The 12892-nt window shown below is 48.9% G+C and overlaps 1 protein-coding gene across 5 annotated transcripts in view; it reads right to left on the bottom strand.

Annotated features, from left to right (window-relative positions):
* Positions 1 to 976: 976 nt before the first annotated feature.
* Positions 977 to 12892, bottom strand: part of Dido1 (death inducer-obliterator 1) — a 56880-nt gene continuing 44964 nt past the window's right edge. For all 5 annotated transcript variants that reach the window (XM_038330069.1, XM_038330072.1, XM_038330071.1 and 2 more), the window contains exons 16-17: positions 12609 to 12804; positions 977 to 5622 (exon numbers count right to left, since the gene is read on the bottom strand). In XM_038330069.1, coding sequence (XP_038185997.1) covers positions 2375 to 5622; positions 12609 to 12804 — 3444 coding nt within the window. In that variant the 3' untranslated portion in view covers positions 977 to 2374. The remainder of the gene's footprint in view (positions 5623 to 12608; positions 12805 to 12892) is intronic.

The following is a 12892-nucleotide window of genomic DNA, read 5'->3' as shown; positions in this document are numbered from 1 at the left end:
GGGTGTGAAACTATGGCTGGGACCTCCCCCCCACCCCACCCCCTGACACACACATGCACTTTTGCTAAGAGCCATACAGATCTACATTGCTGCTGTAGGGAGCAGTATGAGATCAAGTTACCTTCCCAGTGACTGTGGACAGCTCCCCTCTCTGCTCTATAGCCCTTCCCGGGCTGGGCCATGGCCAGTGTCTACTGCTTTCCCGGGGACACAGATACTTTTGTTTGCTTGCTACTGGACTTGGTAATGCATGTCCTGGCTGCTGTTGCCAGGGCTCTAGAATGGGTGGGGAGCGCTAGCATACACTGGGGGGCTCTCACGGCTCTTTTCCTTCCCTGTAATCTGCCCTTTCTGGTGTCACATGACCCTGCAGTAGGCTTCAGAGTTGTGAAGACAAGTGACATAAGTCAGGAGGCTGAAGGAGAATTGCTGGGAGAGTGAGGCCTCATCGCGGGACTATCTCAAAACAAAAAGATGCTATGGCTGTCAGAGGCTTTTTTGGTGAGGGAGTTGCAGTCAGCCTCCAATCCCCAGCGAGCACCTCACCAGCTGGGTCCTGCCAAGTTCTAGTTGCACTGGGTACCTACGTGGAGATACAGCAGCCAGATTTAGGTTCAATTCCGACCAGCAGGTGGCAGTCAAAGGCAGGGCCACACGCAGGCAACCTGGGCCACCGACTCCGCTCCTTTTAAAAAGCTAGCAATGAAGGGCTGGACTCTATCCACAACACCTGGGCATTCCTGATTCACTACTTCCTGCTCCAACACAGGCTACCTTCAGGGACACCCTCAGGCTTCCTGCAAGGCCATACATTGCAGTCTGGGTTCTACATAGGATACCAGCCAGCACATTATTCTCTGGGTCCTGACACCACGCAGCAGGCAGCATCCAACACAGGGACTAGGGCTGCTAGCTGGGAGTGGGGGGATGGGGTGGGGTGGTGTGTGTGTCAAGGCTGAGTGAAGAGAGAAACAAGAACTCTGTAGATATTTATTCTACTTCAAGTAACAAAACCTATGAAGTCCTGTGTTTAAATGGACAGTGATATATAACACTCTGCAATACAAAATACAATGTACAGAAACTTCTACCAAGTAAACTTAAAAGAAACACACTTGATTTGTATGCTTGTGCATTTAAGTTAGAAAATTTTACTTTATATGTTAAAAAAAACTTCACATCTTATTAGATGTTGAAACTGACAGTCATGTAATTTAACCTACTGATATTTGGTTTATAATAGCAAATATCCCAAACTGCTATTTTTCCATGTCTTCTCAACTTAAAAAATTTGTGCTATAAAGTGAAAAAAAAATCTGTAGTGATGTACAATGAAATAAAAGACTCCAAAGAACAAATGAAGCTCTCTAATTCTCTATCTGAAAAAGTAAGTTTATGAAAATATAAAAGGAACTATCAAACATATTTGCACAGTCAAATAAGTTAGCCGGCCTTCTCGGCATCTTCAGAGGATCCTTGTGGCAGCAGGGGAGTAGCCTTTCACAAGGCAGTCTGTTTCACCAGCATCCTCCTCTCTTCCAGATTTGGTACAAACACTGCCCCACCCCACTGAAGTTTCCAACCCCATTACCTGTCCGGGGTCTGACTCTGTGGAGAGCCACTCAGAGGACAGCATTGGGCAACGCTTTTCTGACTGACTCCTGCCTCTTTTCTCTTAAGCTACTCTGAACCACTTTCTTTCTTTAGGCTGATAAATTTGAGCATTTAAAAATAAACTGTTATTTAAAATGTAACAATTTCTACTAGGACGAATTATTTCTAATTATGTTCTGAAAAAACTTGTAAAGTGATGCATTGTGGGGAGCCAGGCCTAGGAAGACTGTTCTCCCCCAGCTGCAACCACACACCCCCAGCCCACCCCTTGACAGTGCTTTCCACCCAGGACAGCACCGAGAGTCCCTGGATAGGTCTGAGTCTGCGGAAGCAGAGATGGCAGCACAGGGAAAGCTAGCTCTACAGTCCACTGAAATCCCCTTAAAACTTACACCAGTCAAATTATTGGAAAAGATAACTTTATAATCTGAAAAAAAAGCAATATGCTTTTGTAGATACTTTCCCATTTCTGTAATTTTAAATGGAAATATTAAGTTATTAAAAAACATCAGAATTGTAAAGTTGGGAAATTTTGTAACAAACCATTATACACAAAATTACAGTAATTCCTGAAGTCCAGAATATTATATCCTGTATCTAATTTCATAGCTATTTCAAAAATTCTTTGCTCAACACATTTTATGCACTTGGCTTTTAAAGAGGTCTTTGCCAGGCTGAGCCTATATTAACAACAGCGGACACGAGGTCGTTGTCCTCACCAGAGTGTCTGTCTGGTCACCAGCCCTAGGTGCAATGGCCCCTAGGCCTGGGCTGCAGCAGGGCCCGCATCAGAGGTCCTGGCCTCAGACTTCAGGTCCCGCGGGCTCTCTCTGCTCTTGCTGCGGTCTTTCCGGTCCCGGCCTCGGTCCCGATCTCTGTCTCGGGTTCTCTCACGGTCCCTGTCCCGGTCTCTGCTCCGGGACCTGTCTCTGTCTCTGTCTCGCCGCCTTTCCCGGTCACGGTCGCGATTCCTGCTTCTCTCCCGGTTCCGATCCCACTCCTTAGCCCGGTCGGTATCTCGCTCCCTGTCCCTGTTGGAGCTTCTATCCCTGCCTTTGTCCCACTCCCGATGTCGGTCCCACTCCCGGCTCCTCTCCCAGTCTCTTTCTCGACTCCAGTTTCGGCCTCTCTCTCGCTCTCGCCTCCGGTCCTCAAATGCCCGGCCCTGCCGATTCTCTAACCCTTGAGCTTCAGGCTCATCCAGAGGCTTTTCTTTAGGTCCCGATTCAAACCGTTCCCTCTGTCTCCCTTCAAAAGCCGGGTTCCTATACTCATGGCCTTTGCCTTCTCGGTACTCTGATGAGGCCCACTGTCCATCAGTCTCAGGGCCCTGGTGCCCAGGTCCAGCATTGGAAGGCAGGGCAGTGGCTGGGCCTGCCTCATCCCATCGGTCCTTCCTATGCTGAGGATGGTGGCTTGGCAGCTCCAGCAGGGGCCGAGGGGGAGGCTTCACAGGCTGTGAAGACGGGCCTTGAAAGTGAAATCGAGGTGGCTGTTCATTTTTCTCAGCAAAGGGTGCAGGACCCCTTGGTCCTCCATATGGCAGGGGTGCAAGTGCCCTCTGACCTGCAAACCGTGGTGGTGAATTCACCCTCTGCTCTTCGAACTGCTGGGGCTGAACACCCCGGGGGCCAGGCATGAAACCCGGTGCTTGGCCCCTGGGCCCTTCAAATTGGCCAGGGTGAGGGCCCCGGGAAGTTTCAAACTGACTAGGATGGGGCCCACGTGGGCCCACAAAATGGCCAGGAGGTGGACCCCTTTGACCTCCAAACTGAGATGGTGGAGGTCCTCCACGGGGCCCTTTCATCTGAGTCAGAAGTGGCCGTCTCTGGCCTCCAAACTGGAAGGGTGCCCTGTTCCCCATGAACGGAGCCTGATCTGGCCCTTCACACTGAGCAGGGGCCCCTGTCATCTCATTGTATGAAGCGTCCTGGAATTCCCTGTTCTCCCCATGTGGATCCTTGCGTTCTTCAAATTGGGCCGGTGCTCCTCCTCTGGGCCCACCGAGATAGGAAGGTGAGAGTCCCCTGTTGTCCCCATAGGGAGGTGGCCCATGTTGCCCAGAGAATAAGGAAGGGATTGGTGGTTTCTGGGTCCCAAATTTGGCAGGTGAAGGGCCTCTTGGTCCATCATTGCTAGGAACAATATTCTCTTCTGAAAATGGAGGGACTGGCCCCCTAGGTCCTGGGAAACCAGGGCCATGATGCCCTGACATCCCAAAAGTGCGTGGTAAAGGTTCACGCTGGCCAGGAAACTGGGGCTGAGGGCCCCCTCCCCTCTGCCCAGATTGGGGAAATGGAGTAGTGCCCTCACCAGGCCTGGGCTGTGGCTCTCTGCTGTCCTCGGTATCAGCTACTGGGCTCTCACTCCTCCCAGCAGATTGTGCACCCCGAGGGTCCTCGAATTGGGATGAGCCAAGAGATGTTTCCTGAAACATGGGCCCTGGAAAAGGCTCCCTGCCTCCAGAACTAAAATTCTGGGCTTCTTCGGGGTGCAAAGGGAAGCTGGGTGGAAAGGCGGTGCTTGGGGGTGTGGGCAGCAGCACTCTGCGGGGTGCTGCTGGCCTGGCTGTGCCATCACCAGCAGTAGGAAGGTGACTGCTGTCCAGGGGCAATGAGACAGGGTTACCAGGGTGCTCACACTTCTGAATGTCATGTTCAGGTCTCAACACAGTGTTTTCGCCTGGAGCCCAGGGAACAGCAACTGGTTCCTTGGCTTCTGGAGCCAGCCCAGGCCCCTGGGCTGCTGCGGTCCCAGCAACAGTAGTCTCCCTGGGAGGCAGGGTACCTTGTGGGCCAGGTGTGCCTCCTGTGGGAGCCCTGGGAAGAGGTTCATTCTCAGTGTTCTCAGCAGCCAGTCTCCTGGCTTGCCTTGGATCCCTACTCTGTCTTGAGTCTAAGTTGTGGTTGGCACCCAAGGCCCCATGACTCGGGTCTGGGGCCTGTTGCTCCTGGGAGAACAGGTCTGTCTTGGCCAGGGAAGACTTGGGAGGTGGTGACATCAATGCATCTGACACAGAGAAGTGTGCCATGGAGACGCCAACAGCAGCCCTCTGCTGCCGAAGGGCTTCTTCTTGTTCCTCCAGCTGCCTCTTTTGCTCCTCAATCTGTTTATTGAGCTCTTCTAACATTTTCTGCTGCTCTACCAGAGAGGCATTCGTGGCATCAGTGGTAAAGTCAGCAGGCCTCTCTGCGGAGCTGGCTTTCACGCACATCCGATTGGGCAGGTCATCAATGGTCACCTTAGCTTCTTCTAAGATGGTCTCATCTTCTGGATCATAGGCCACCTCTTCCTTCTCAGCTGTCTCAGGAACATTTTCCACGTCATGGTGTCTCCCTGGCTCAGCAATCAGGGTGTTGTGAAAGGCTCGCTCGGGGTTGTACTCTTCCTCTGGGTCATAGGGCCTGTCATCTTCCTCCTCCTCCTCCAGAGCCTTGTCTTTTGAGAACTGACCAAATTGTTGAACAATTGGATCCAACAAAGGAGCTGCCGACATGGCATCCTCCCCCTTGGCCTTGGAATCCTGAGACACAGACCCAGCAGATTCTTTCGTGGAGGGGTCAAATGTTTTCTTTTTCCCAAACAGAGTCTGCAGGATGTGCTCCAGAGGCGAGGCTGTTTTTGAAGTGGCAGAAACAACAGGGGAAGCTGTGGTGGTCGTCATTGCTGAGGTGGTGGCCGCTGTGACGGCGCTAGTGGACCCTGGCTTGACGGATGACAGTATTTTCATTACTGGGGGTTCAGGAAGAGGAGGAGGGGGTGGAGGAGAATCAGGAGGTGTAGTGCTGCTGGCAGCTGTGTCTGCAGAGTGCAGGTGGTATTTGGGAGTCTTCTTCTCAGATGGCAAAGTTGCAGTTACTTTGGGATACACTGAAGTTTCTACCTCTTCCTGTTGGAGTCGAGTCCGTTTCTCATCTATTTTGTCTAACTCTCCAGCATTTGAAGGACGTTTGACTTTCTGACATATTACTAACCCAAGTATTATATTTGGACGTGGTGATTCAAGACCTGGAAAACAAAATATTTATACAAACTTTAGAATCTAAGCCTAGTTTCCACCCTTCAGAGGAACTTTCACTAATGGGGAACTTCAATAGAAGAGATTCTGTGGCAAAATAAAACCCCACGTTTAAGAAGCTTATTGTAGAAAGCTAAGGGACTGTAGTCTTTGAACATATCGGCATACCTACCTAGTTCCAGCTCTAGTGGTCCGAAAAGGACCCATAACAGATCAATACCCATCAGAAACCACAAAATAATAACTTAAGTCATGAGCAAACCCACCCCACATCAAAAATCATGCTGTCTTTCCAGTTGCTAAAATGCCAAAGCTACAGAAGGTGAAAAGAGGCAGGCATCTACTGGTTGTTGGGACATTTGACAGGCACACACAATGGTGTTTTTGAGACAGGGTTTCTTTGCCTAACTGTGGCTGTCCTGAAACTCACTCTATAGATCCACCTGTCTCGGCCTCCTGAGGGCAAACAGTGTTTAAAAGTCTCAGCTATGTTCTCTCATTTGCCCCCATGGCACACCAGGGGGGTTAACACACGAGCTGCACAGGTTAAGTTAAATACACTAAGCTAGCAAATAGTTAGGGACCAATTCAACTCAAACTAAAATGAACCATGACAGTGAATTTAGTGTCTGATGTCAGAATTATGGTAATGAGAAAATGAAGCTCAGTTTAAAACAAAATTCACTGGGCATTGACATATCACATTCCTACAGGGCCGTGAATGGCGGCACAACTGCTGGCCTGGAACTTGAGAGGCACCAGCAGCAGCAGGACTGTGAGTTTAGGGTCACCTACTGCTCAAGTCTTCATAAAGACTCCCGCGAGTCAGTGAAGCACAGGTGCTTCTGGTGGTAAGGAACACACCCCAGGGAGGAAGCACTAGGGAGACTCAAGGCACACTGCTCTTAAAGGCAAGGACCTCTCTAAGACAGTGTGGCCAAGTCAGCTTAGGAATGCCAGTTTTCAGTGCTGCTTCCCAATCCTCTATATGTAGAACAAAGCAATGAAAAGTCTAGTCCCAAAACTAGTAGCTTGGGCAGGGGTGCTGGGCAGGGGTGGGGGGGAAGAGGACATAGAGTCAAGAGTACAAATGTAAAATGAATGAATCTGACCACACTATTCAATTTACTGTTATAAAATACAACCGTATGATTTTTAAGCGATTTTTAATCACTATCAAAGGTTTTACTTGTTTTAAGCTACTGTAAACAACTGCTTCTAGACACTGTTACGTAGTTAGTTCTAAGGGTGTTACAAATCCTAAATTCCAGTAAGGCTTAGCACACAATGGGGAATGGAGGTGGCAGACTGGGCCAGCCACTGAGAGCTGACCACCCAGCCCCCACACCTAGACCTCCTCCCTCTTCCAGGAATCTCTGCGCCAGCCCCCTGCTTCTTGGAGGGGTGTATAAAAACTAAATAGTGCTGTAATTGCCTAGTATTTCAGAGAAAAGAGCTAGGCAGTAGGGAAGAAAAAAAAACTAACTTGAGGCGCAGGCAGATTCTACAGAGCACTCAGAATGTGTGGAAGGCTATCAAGTTCTAAGGAAAAATTAGGGGTTTTTAAACTTAAAACGGCAGCTGCTGGCTGCTTCCTGGATACTATAAAGCTTAACATCTATAGTTTGGATTAATTGCTAAACCAGGGTTTTAGGCTTTCTGGAAGAACCTGTAGAAAACAGCCAGAGCTTACAAATTTGAGCCACAAGCTGAAGTTTTACTGGATAGCTCTGTAAACCAGGCTCTTTTCAGAATCTGACACTAGGAAACTGGTTGTAGAGGAACACGGTGCTAAGGGCTGGGGGTCTTGGTGTGAGGAGGCAGGGTTGGCAATTTAACGTGGGTCACTTAGTCCTCGAGAGAGGACTTTCTGCCTCACTCCAGAAAGGACTTCCCCCAATTGCATATGGGTCCTCTACTGTAGTAGACTCCTGCTTCCACTGCAACCAAAACTCAAGTGGTCCAGGGTACTGTGTCCCAGCACAGCAGGATGCTCTAGCATCCACAGTAGGCTGGTAGCTATGGTAGAGTTCATGCTGGCCGTGCGCTCAGTAGGCTGCCTAGAACAGCATCTCACTAGCAGCTGTTTCTAATCACCTGGTTATCCATGTGCATACTGCAGGGCTCCAAGACTGGTCCGTGTTCTCTAAATTTCTGGCTAACCTCCCCAGAATGCACAGCCCTATTCTGAAACAACTCTTATTGCCTGTCTCAAGTATACCCACAACTACATAAATATCCACGAGGAATGGTGGATCATATGTACTATCTGCTCAGGAGTCTGAGGACAGTCAGATCTTCGTGAGTTCAAGGCCAGTCTGAGCCAAAACCAAGCCAAAACAAAACAAGACAAAGAAAAACAAACAAACAAAAAACCACCCACCCAAATCCAACCATAGCTAGTACCCTGGAAGCAGCATCATCTTGTGAAGAATCAAATTCAATTATCCGTCATGGGCCTTGGAAGTATCTTCGCTGAGGAGTGAGGGGCATGTCCCAAAGTTAACGATGCTGTTCCATTGTGTATGCAAGGTATGTCATGTAACAGGAAATGTCAATGAAGGTCAGATGCCCCAAGTCTCCGTCTCTACCCCACACCTCTAGGAGGGGCAGTGGAGATCCAGGTTTCTTGGGGTCCACTTTCCAGGCTTGCTGCATTTTGTCAGCCATCAGGTTAAGAATTCAGCTTCCCAGAGTGTGAGATGTATGGCCTGAGAAGCAATGGTTACCCCAGCTGCAGTGCTGATAGGGGTTCCACAAGAGCCAGCACTAGACAGAATGGCAGTTACTTACACACCACCCTCTTTGGGGCTCTTATGAGGCTGTCAATTCACACAACTACACAAAACAAGCAGTGGGAATCTGACATAGCAGATGCAGTTAAAATGTGCTCTTCAAGTACAAGGGATACACTGTTTAGTGTGTATGAAGGCAAGCTCTTTAAGCTCCACCTCTGTCCCCGTTTTTAAGGTGCAAATGCCTACTTAGCCTTTGGACTCAGTGGGTATCAGAAGATAAACCAGACTGAAGAGGTGTGCCAGTTAATCTCTTGGGACCGGTATCCAGACATGTTAGCAACGGAGTCTGCAGGTGTGGCTGAAGACAACCACCTGCTTCTACAGATATGGGAGGTGGTGCTGTGAACGGTGTGCATGCTAGTGTTCCCATTTATTAACAGGATCTCCCACCTGCTTCTACAGGTATGGGAGGCGGTGCTGTGAACGGTGTGCATGCTAGTGTTCCCACTTACTAGCAGGATCTCCCCAAAGTAGACTCCAGCTGATCTCACACCTATCAGATCAACACCTCTATTCCCCAGTCTAACAGCATGTTCAACATGTTCAAGATGAAAACTCTTTTATGGTTTGAATCTTTCAACACAAAATGTACACACCTGCTGGATCAGAAACTGTGTTTTTAGGTATGACTTGGACACACTTGGCAACTCTGAGGGGAACTGAGTACTTCCCAACCCACTTAGCACACACACACTCACGCACATGTCCTCCCTCTTCGACTCTGAAGCTCTAAGAATAGGGTAAAGCCACTGCACCCGTGCATGCTTGGGGTAGCAAGGGCGCTGTCCATCTTCTTCCAGGTGCCCGAGTACAAAGGACACCATGGAGCATGTCAGTCTGCATGCCCTCTGCTGTGCCCCTGTACTACCGGAAGAGTTATGCTGGCTTACAAGAAGCAGAGGTAGACCCAGGGCAAGTGGCCCTAGCTATCGCATGGTTCCAAGTCAAACAAACAATGACCAGTTTCCATGACATATTTTTATTGATTTAAGATAGACAAAGTAGTACATTCCATTCAATACTGTATTTGACTTTGATTACAGTTTCTATGCAAAGCTTTGATACATACACAAGAAAACTGGAGTGCTTACCTGCTAAAATTTCAAAGCATAGAACTTGCCAGCTAATTGAACTGTTTGTGTAAACACAGACACTGGAGTGTGACACTCCCTGAGGGTGGTTTGGAGAGGAGACTGGTTGCATGCTGCTGTGAGTGCAACAGGCACCGACACCAAGTGAAGTGCCTTAGTTTTCTTCAACCTGGCAGTAAGCCCTGATGAATATGAGGTGGGTACATGGGTTGCCAGGGCCAGGTAGAAGGGAAGGGCTCCTGTAAACGAACTAGGCTCGCTCCCTCGATTAAGGTCACAAGTTGCCTGAGAACCTGTTGGTGGCTTTAAAACAGCATCTAAACTAGTGTGGACAGGATGGACAGGGGGTCAGAAGGACCTGGGCTTTTTAGCTGTCCTCTGAAGTAATCATATTAGGTGTAAACAGTGTCTAAGACCAACAGTATTTTTGTGTAAAATCATTACAAAAGACAAGGGCACTAGAATCATTAAAAAAACACAGCAGTTCAGGATGTACTGACTGGGTCTGTGAATTTTACACATGCTAAACCAAGAATCAAATGCTGGCAGTAGGTGTTCTCAAAGTTGTGGCCTAAGTACTTTTGAGGTCTTGTCATTCTTAAAGTCAGACTAGAGTTCAAAAGGCCAATTGTCAGAAAGTTCTGGGCTCTGAGTCCGGGTGGAGAGGAGCTCCTTGTGTAACGTCCTCTCCACTCCCATCAGGATCTGCACCACACTACCTGGGGCTGACTTTACCTGAGCCTATGAGGACAGCAGCACAAGGTGAGTGCTGTACCACTCTTACAGAGATTACAGGCAAAGCCTTTGCATTGAGAGAAAGGCTTTGGGAATGCAGACCCTAGGTATGCGGAGAGACCCCCCAGCTTATTGGGTAGCTGGTACTCAGATGGGGCCACTGGTTGGCTGAGGGGGCCCAAGGTGTCCAAGGCTTCTGGGAAGATTACATGCTATGAGTACCGAGGGAAAAATAAATAAGCCAGGAACAAGGCTCCAGCCCAATCTTACACACATATAGCACACATAAACATAAGCATAAACACAAACACACACACTCACACCTACACCTAGAAAATGCCAAGTCAAACCATCAGTATGTAAGGCAGGTCCAGCCACAAGCCTGGCCTAGGCCAAGGCTGTTTGCACTGATAGTGTGCAAATACCACGCATGTAATTGTGGCAACAATATCATCAAAAACTGTATTTTTCAGTCCTTAAATTAAAAAAAAATCTTCAAAAGTCTATAGGTAATACTTCATTACTTTTCTAAATTCTTATTTTAACAAGACACACTTCTGACTTCTGTGGAGGAAAATTTGCCTGTCTTTTGAGCGCACCCTTCAGTGCCACGGCCTCAGCGAGTGTGGCCCTCCACCCGGCCAGCCACTGCACGAGTCTGGGTGGGCAGTGCCTATTTCTTAGTGGGATACAATGTGTCAACCCCCAACCCCTGTCATCTTGGAAGCCCAGTGTGGCCTTATCCTGTCCTGGCTGGCTATCCCAAAACCCTGCACCCAAATGATTGTGTAGCCACAATGGATGGTACCATTCCTTTGGTTGTGGTTGTCTCCTTCCTGGCCCTGGCCACTGGGAACCTCCCCCAAGTCCTATTTGGGTAAAGGCTTCATGTACTCTGCAGATTTCTCAACACTGGCCTCATTGGTGACGCTGACGGAGATGGGGAGAGAGAGCATAGAGGATGAAGCGCTGCTCTTTCTAAGCAAACTGGAGGCAAGGGGTCTAACTCACACTTCTGCAATAAATGGTGTGCTTTTCCGCCGGAGAGGAGGGTGCCCAGGGGCAGTTCCTGCCCTCACTTCAGGTACTATCCATGGACACTAATTCCTACCCGGGAGCTGAGACAAATCTAAGCGACCGGCCGCTCTTCACACAGGTGCCAAGGGTCAGCTTCTGGATCTTCACTTCCAGGAGAACTGGAGCCTCTTTCCCCTTGGTCATGGAAGATGCTGGCCAGAGCTCTTCACATGGCTGTCATCGAGCACTTCCAGGGCACTCTCTGCCACCCACAGTGGTAATTTCTTTTTCTTATCCCCAATATGGCTTCACAGAACACACTAATATACTCTGCTTTTGAAATGTGCTGGGCACTACAATTACCTACCGCATCATGCCCATTAACATTTAACCCCTGTATTATGACACCAACCAATACCTTAATGTGCATGTATTTTGAAACTGTGGGCACAGGTAAAAACTCAAGCCATGAACTAGGAACAGGCTGTAGTTAGCAGAGGGCTGTCCTTCGGCATCCCAGCCAGTTTAGATGCAGTGCAAGTGATGTGGGGTACAGGGCTTGAGGCATTCATCAGCTACCTCTATGACAGCATTTTAAAGAATGTTTAGCAATGTCAAACCCATTGGATTTTAGGTAAGATTAATCCACTGGGGAAAAGAGACCAATTTAGGCAACTAGTGCCAATTCCCTAATTGAAGCCATGAAAACTCTTTGAAGGTGCTTAGCAGAGCAGGATATCACTGGACCAGAGCCTTCCATGCCATCTAAGTCCAGTTTGTGTTTCTTTCTATGTAATCTGCTAAGTAATACTTCCAAGGAAAGAACAAATCTAAATAGTTTGAAAAGGTAAAAGAACTTACTCCAGTGTGCACTGATTGAAAAGTAGTCATTTTGAGATGTTTCTCCACGGCACTGTTACAAGACCCCTTAGGAATCAGGTCCTGCGGAGAAGCACCTTAGAATGGAAAAGGCCAGTTCACTTCGAGCAGAGCGGAAACAGTAACAGCAACCGTCTGTCTGGAGTGAAAGGCACCCTGCATCCAGGCAAACTCTGTCCTCCCTCTCTGGGTCTGGTTCTTGGTCCTGGCATTTGAAAAACTCCCTGGTCTGAGGCAGCAAACAATTTGCTTGTAAGGAGTGAGTCAATTTTCACCTGAACTAAGATACTTTTAGAGCCATGAGTCTAGATCTCCTGCCATGCTTATCCATTGGTTGTCCTAATCTAGATCCGGGGCCAGGTGCCAGATGTTCTTGTGACAATCCCAGAGGACTGTGTCAGTGTAGAGAACCGTGTGAGATTGGCTGTGCCTACCAGAAACTGGGTGCTTGCTTACCTGGGCCCTCAAAGGGCAAGAGTTTGGATGGCACAGGGTCCTTAGCACTCAGTGGAATCAGGTACAGGTCCTTGACATGCCTGTTGTTATTCGCTACAACCCCAAACCGGCCACGGCTGCTAAAGTAGGAGTAGAGAGAGATGTAGGCAACCTCCTCCTCCTCAGTGGCAGGGTGGAAGCGAATCAGACAGAGCTCCTGAAAGACAAACAGAGCACAGGGAAGCTGCACCTGGGCTGCCCTAACGGCCCTGCTTCAGATGCAGACCCCGAGACACGCTGCCTAG

This window comes from Arvicola amphibius, chromosome 5 (assembly GCF_903992535.2).
Source record: "Arvicola amphibius chromosome 5, mArvAmp1.2, whole genome shotgun sequence".
Taxonomy (NCBI): domain Eukaryota; kingdom Metazoa; phylum Chordata; class Mammalia; order Rodentia; family Cricetidae; genus Arvicola; species Arvicola amphibius.
The sequence above is the reverse complement of the archived record's forward strand: the minus strand, read 5'-3'. Positions and strand labels throughout refer to the sequence as shown.